This window comes from Phalacrocorax carbo, chromosome 2 (assembly GCF_963921805.1).
Source record: "Phalacrocorax carbo chromosome 2, bPhaCar2.1, whole genome shotgun sequence".
In the NCBI taxonomy this organism is placed as follows: domain Eukaryota; kingdom Metazoa; phylum Chordata; class Aves; order Suliformes; family Phalacrocoracidae; genus Phalacrocorax; species Phalacrocorax carbo.
The window spans coordinates 91,256,881-91,263,888 of NC_087514.1; the positions used below are offsets into that span (position 1 = coordinate 91,256,881).

Here is a 7,008-nt window from a genome sequence, read left to right on the forward strand (position 1 = left end):
GGAATACTGCTTTTCTTTCTAAATCTGACAAGAAGGGAAAGAGAAAATATTAAGGAACAATAGTGCAAACAGGAGAGCTTGGATTTAAGTGATGAGCTAGAAAGTGCCATCTTTGATCTGCAGCACAATTCTTTATACGGGATTTTAATTACGCCTGTGCCTTTGTGTATGCACATGCTATAGTGCCATCTGGTGAAACATGAGCACAGATACAGCATTCCTAATTTGCCATTTTTTCAGGCAGGACTGCCAGCAGGTACTGACTGAGCTGTGGGCAATAGGAGAGTGTGGGTTAGTTGATCTGCAGGAAACGTGGCTTGCTGGCAGAGGCTTTTTTCTGTCCGCAGAATGGCTGTGCCCTGCTGGCAACACCTAGTTGCACGAGGGGAGAGACAGGGCTTAGCCACAGCTTCCACACTGAAGCAACCCGGCCACGCTGGGGCTGCACGTGGAGCTGCAACAGCACCGGTCATTTTGCTGGGCCTTGTGAAACGCCCAGATGGAATAAATGTGCAGTCAAAATAACTTTCTGTAAAGCTTTTCAAAGCAACTGAAGCCACCAGACTTTGCACACCGTCATGCTAAGACAGAGCATTACAAAAAAGGGTGGATGAAAGAAATGGGAAGAAAAAGCCCATGGGTAATTCCATGAAGTTTGGTTTTAGTTCCCTAACACTCAAAACAACAACAGAAATTGCAAGCTCTGTCCCTCCTGTGAAACAACCCTAGAGGACACAAGTAAACATCTGGACAGGTGCCACTCACAGGGGTCACCACCAGAGATGGAGGTAACCTTTGAAGCGCTCTTTCAAACCCCCCAAGCCTGGAGGCACTCAGAACATGACCACCTCAAGTCACGTGCAGGGCTACAGCATGAGTGCAGGAAGAGTTAGGTGACTCACGACTAGGAATAGTTTTGCAGAGCTTTCCACTTCCAGATCCCAAACCAGCCCTCTTCAGCAGCAACAGACAGTTCTTACTACCTAGAGGCCATTAGATGGCTCAGAGAAAATTAATCGCCTGCATTGTTCCAGTTCTTAGTGAATAATTACCACAAAAATTAATCTGTCATTGTAATTAATATAATCAGGTAGTCTGAAGAGATCAAAAGGCTGAAACGTTGCAGAGAACAATGCCATCGCTTTTCCTCTGAAGGTGTCCCTTATACTTTCCAGGTTGAAAGCACACCTCTTAGTGCAGTCCAGGAACCTTTTGCATCCACTTTCTGTGCTTTTAGGTCTCAAATATCCTTCTGTTTCAGCACGATGTCTTCAGAAAGCAGTGAAGATTTGCTAGCCACATTCAACTAAACATAAATGTGTTAATCTGCTTTTCTTTTTCCTCCCCACTGTCACATAGATCTCTAAATTCTTGATCTCCTACTGAGCACTGGTGAACTTTTCCACAGTACCTGTTGCAAGTGACGGGCAATTTGTATAAAGGCAGAGAGTTATTTTTGTACTCCCGTTATGCCTAACAGTTGTGTTGATGGCAAAGAGCCGAATCGAATCACACATGGGAAGCAACCAGCAGGGGAAAATCTCCTGCAGAGAAAACTCCTATTGACACCTCATGTTAATCAACAACACTAGGAAAGAAAGCAAAGAGCTTGCCATGCAGTGGTTTAGCTAAAATAAATAGGATTGCCTGAGGGGGGCTATTAGAGAGACACTCAAGTGCTACCCAGGGCCAGTTATGAGCAGGCGCAGGTCCTAACTCAGCACAGTTGGAGCCCAGTGTCCATTGCTGATGTGCAAACATCACCTGTGGCTGCTAGAAAAACAGCATTTCTCTGGGCTGAGCCATGCTTAGCTGCAATGGAAATGGGAACATCTCAAGTGCTGAGGAACATAATGAGGAAAGGCACAAAATGTCTAAAAGGTGTCCGATCAGTCCGGAAGTAATGATGAAGTGAAGCACAGCAGGAAAAACATTTCTTAGGAAGAGGGTTCATAGGCTAGGAAGACTTTTTTTTCTTTTTTTTTTTTTTAAACTTGGTTGCTTTGGTTTTTTTAATTTTCAAACTTTAAGAGTTCTGTTGTTGAAAGATTGCTCTCAGTTATTTTCTTTCTGCTCTAAGGGAAGTTTATTAATTCCCAGAGCCTGGCCCTGCTGTCACTTGAGTCGTCGACTCAGTCCTTGAATGGCAGAAAGATTGAATTTATGCTGAAAAATCTCTAACTGCAGGCAGACTGACTGAAACTGTAACTCGGTTAGGTTGCTATAATGTAGAGTCTGTCTCTTCAGTGGAGTCAGTGTATATCCAGGTAAATCCATGAGGGCACTAGGTGAGGACCGGAGTGTACCTACACGGAGGATCAGGACAATAGAAGATAATTGTATAAGCTCTGTGTCATTTGGGCAGTGTGTGACTGTATGGTCTGATGCTAAGTCTTTCAGCACTTATTCAATAAGCCTGATACTTAGCCCACATGGTAGGATTGATTGTTTACCAAAGGGGAAAAAATAGCCCAATGCGATGCCTGGGACTCTAAAACAAATCTCTCCTAATTAGAAATAATGACCATGTCCTCACAAACTGCAGGCAGAGGCAGTTTGGAGACAGCTTGTGCATTGGACCGCACAAGGAGCATGAGATGATCGTGCTCTCTCCTGCTTCCCAGAGCACAGCTGAGAAAAAATGTTTCCAAGCCTTCCAGACAGGCTCCTTGTGGATGACAGGCTTTGTCCTGAGGAGGCAGAAATGGAAATAATGAAAAGGTCCAGTGGAAGGCATTGATTATAAGAGCATCCTCTAGTCATGGGGAAAAAATAATGGAACAAGAGTAAAGCCACCACAGTGGATTAAGTTTGCTGCGCTAAACTTTCATCTCGTGAGGGGAAAATATTAATCACGTGTGTCTTCTTTTCTACCCCCTCCTTCCCCAGGAAATGTGACTGGAAACAGTAACTCCACCTTTATCTCAAGTGGACAAGTAATGAATTTCAAGGGCGACATCATTGTTGTCTACCTTAGCCAAAACTCCCAGGAGGGGGCAACAGCCTCAGGGCCGAGCGAGGAGAACGTGGGCAGCCCTGTGCAGGAGGAAAACCTCAGCCGCTGCGAGACTTTTGCTGGCAATGCCCAGCACTACAAGGAGAAGTGTGCTGAGCTGCAGGGCGCCTGCCCGGCGGCGGGGAGTGGGGGGCCGCGGTGGACCACCAGACCCCTGGCCCAGGAGCGGGGCCCATCCTGCCACAGCCAGGCCTCGCAGCCCGTGCAGGAGGAGGGGAAGCTGGGACACTTCTCGGAGAAAGTATTGAACTGAGGAGAGTCCTTGCTGCGGGCTGGGGCGCCGACGACGGGCAGCCCACGAGAAGGGTGTGGGGCTGCTGCAGGGCTGCTGAAATCCCGGGTGTCGCGACAGATTCGGAGACTGTTGCTGCCCCTGGTGTCTCCAGGGAAATTTTACAGCTGGAAAGGACCCTTGTGGCACATGTGCGGGGGGTGGTGGTGGTGGTCCCGCTGAGGAGGTTACCAGTGGGGACAGGTGCATGCGTGAAGCTGGATGTGCTGTCCCCATTGCAGAAGCAGTGGCAGGACACTCTCCTCTCCCTTGTGGGGCAGAAGGCTCCCCACCTGCCCCCCGCTCCCAGGCACCTCTCCCCAGCAAGCAGCAAAGGAGAGTTGAGGAGATCCTTTGGGCTGGGGACTTTGCGAGGAAGCGAGCAGTGTTGCTGGCTGGGCACGTGGGGCGCACCCGGGGAGGGGATGACATGATGGAGGACCACACTGAAAGGGGCCCCTGAGCTCCCTCTCGGGGTTTTCTTTTTGTAACTAAGCTGCACCCATGTTGCTGGGTCTTGGGCCTCCTCTATGTCTCTGGTGGTGGAAGGAAGTGGCAGCCACGTCGGCCGCTGAGCCTAGTGCTGCTGGCAACCTTCACCTCCCCATGGGGATTGGGCAGGTGGCATCAGCCCTTTCCATATTTCCCCAAGGGAGCAGACACTCCAGTCTCAAACCAGCACCAGAGCCAAGATCCTGGTCTGTCCCTTATTAACTTGTGGGTATGAATAATTGTAACACTGCCCCAGGTGCACAACAACAGACAAAACAGAGCTGATATGCCTTACAAGCATATCAGATTGATCCTGAGCAAAGAGCGTTTATAGTTTTGGACCCTGATTTACCTCTGCCTTATTGCACCTCAGCAGAGAAATTCAAATCCCTGAAGATGACGGTGACGTGCGCCTGGCACGCTGCTGCATGAATAACATCACTGCACTTTGAGACACAGAGCTGCTAGCAGGTGGAGGAAGGGTCTACAGTAACCAGCTGTGGACATTTCCTGAGTGACAGGAGAGGGAGGGATTACCAAAAGAAGGAGAATTTAGTCAGGGTCAAACACACGTTCTTTCATCTGCCCAAACAATTTTGTCATTCCCTTTGATATTTTCATTACTAAGCAGAGCTTTACTTATGTAGCATGAAGCTATTTCCAGAGCTTGGCCTGTCTGAGCTGAAATCAGAGTGTAGCCAACTCTCACACTGAGAGCTGATAAGCAATGGGACCAAAGGGTTGGATTTACAGAATAATAGTAGTTGTAGTTAGAAGGGACTCTCAGCTACTCAGCTGGCTTTGGTTCAGGTCCTGTATCCTGTAGCCTCCTCCAGCAGCCACTGTGGGGAGAGAGGTGAAGGGAAGAGAGACTCAAGGAACTCCCAAGAGGAAAAGATAACATTTTTAATGATTTCCTGACAAGGGGTAATTTTCTGACATTCTCCTGCACATGTGAGTGCTGCAGGAGGCTATATTCAGTCTGAGCCTTCATCAAGGTCAGCGCTGTGTTTCCTGTCAGACAGCAAAGGGATCTCTTATCTAGTGTGATCTCATCTGCCCTGACAGAAAAGATCTCTGGTAAGGAGGGGTCCTCTCCAGGGAGGTTTTTAAAGCCAAGGGGTTCACTATGTAGCTGCTCTGTTTGCAATAGTACTGCTCTGTGGGTGAAGAGCACCTATAAAGCTGACAAAGTGACCATTGTGTCATGATGAGCTTCTTATCCATAAAACAAAAGGATGGGCTTAGCCACCTTCACTCTCAGGAGGATAATTCTGCATTATTTATATATCTGGCATATAAAATTCAGCACAGACAAGCAAGACTCTCTCTTGGGTGGCTGGCAAATATGGTGCATGAACAACCAGCCTCCCTTTCACCTCTGCATGGCCTTCAGAAAACTAGACCACCCTAGCCTAGACTCAGCCAGGCAGGTAAGTTGTCCCATTCAGTGACGGCCCAAGCTACCTCTGCTTCTCTGAAGGTGTGTAACTGAGCTCTCTCTTATCTGTGGTATTCTGTCGTCTTTCTTGTTGGATCCTTTAACAACCTCTTTTTAGCCTCTTCTGGCCTATTTCTGTATCCCCTAGGCATTGGTGCAATAGGGACAAGGAACAGAGTCACCATCACGTTCATGCAAGGTCATGCAGATATTTTCCCACTTCATCGTAACTTTTTGAGTCATATTTTCCTGGAAAGCATTCAACCAGCCCCACTTACAGGGCAGGATGGGCTGAATTCTTGTGTTTGGCTTTAGGTAACCTACCTGTCTGCAGGTCTGTCTCCTCCTTCTTCTGTCTCTGCAGCTTCTTTCTTCCCATGATTTGTATCTGCCACCAGAGAGCAGGCTCAAAATCCTGATTTCAGAGAAGACAATGGGAAGTTTATGACGTGTCCTCAGTGAGGACACATTTTTTCACTCACTGAATCACAGGATCCTACTGAGCAAGGACTGAAACTAGGATCATCCGCAAGCATGAAGAAATGGGTCATAATTATCCCAGCACTGTGGCCGCTCCCTTATGGGAAATGCGATGCGCCAACAGATCCGATTCTTCTTCTTTCTCCAGAGTCTACCCAAAAGTGAAGAAGCCATATCACACTCATTATCATGCTGCACGTTCCCTGGGTCTCTGCCTGGCTGTTTAGACATGGACCCCAAAGGGACGACTTTATCCTTGTGATTTTATTTGTTGTCAGTTCGGAGGTGGGGCTGTTCTTTAACATCTGTTTGTACAATGGGGCCCTATGCATTGGGCACTAATTTGGAGGCTTCTGGCTGCTATTGTAATACACATAATTAATGACAATAAAAATCTTAAAGGCCTACTTGAGTAAATATTTTATACAAATTAATGAAAGAATCAAACACATTATTATATGCCCATGCTCATTTTGACAAAAAAAAGTCAAATGTGAGCATAAAAACATTCCTGGTTAGCTTCTGTAACATTTTTTGTATGTAGAATTGTTTTAACAAAAAGTGCTTCCCTTCTCTAGTATGTGCTGCAATAACATACAAGGGCATCCACAAACACATGGGGAGTTGAACAGGAGCTCTTGTAGATCTGGTGTGGTAATGCTTTACTGCTGAGAACTGGGTACTCATTCCAACTCGTTCCTGAAGTCTCCTTCTGCACAGCATGTGTTTTTACAGGTGTTTCAGTCTGAGGTGTCACAGCATGCATTATCCACAGTGAATACACTGGGTGTTCTTGAAACACAGCCACTTCAGGCCTGGAAGGGCAGCAGTAGTTCTGCATGTAACTGTGGGAAAATGAGAAGCAGTCTTTTGCTCAACAGCACTGGAGCAGCCCTTCTTACCCCCATAGAAACAATATGGCATTAAAGATCAATATAGACAATAACTGGTGTTAATCTGTGTATTTTGCTACGCGTTCACACAGAGATTGGAAATCACTCTGCAAGGCTTACAGCATACCTGGGAGAAGCGTCACTAAAATGTTGTAATTTCTACTTGTCCGTTCAGGTTCCCTTCCTTTTATCGTATTGGTGGTATCTATGCAACTACACCCCTATGTGTATTATAAAATGGAACCCTGCTGAAGGATGTCTTCATGCTAATTGGGTATTTAATAGAGCTATAGTTTTATCAGATATCTCCATTCAAATTAGGCAGTAATGGCCCCTCACCACCACCCTCAAAAGCCATCTATAACAACTGGAGAATTCACTTCTGCCAGCACATGGTACTGGACATGGTAAAATG

General features: G+C 46.8%; 1 protein-coding gene across 2 annotated transcripts in view; it reads left to right on the plus strand.

The window, feature by feature from the left end:
• Window positions 1-6,613, plus strand: part of TNFRSF11A (TNF receptor superfamily member 11a) — a 29,075-nt gene extending 22,462 nt beyond the window's left edge. Inside the window, exon 10 of one of the 2 annotated variants that reach the window (XM_064443461.1) lies at window positions 2,890-6,613. In XM_064443461.1, the coding sequence (XP_064299531.1) occupies window positions 2,890-3,269 (380 nt within the window). In that variant the 3' untranslated portion in view covers window positions 3,270-6,613. The remainder of the gene's footprint in view (window positions 1-2,889) is intronic. The other variant, XM_064443460.1, reaches the window with a different exon arrangement.
• The last annotated feature ends 395 nt before the right edge of the window (window positions 6,614-7,008 follow it).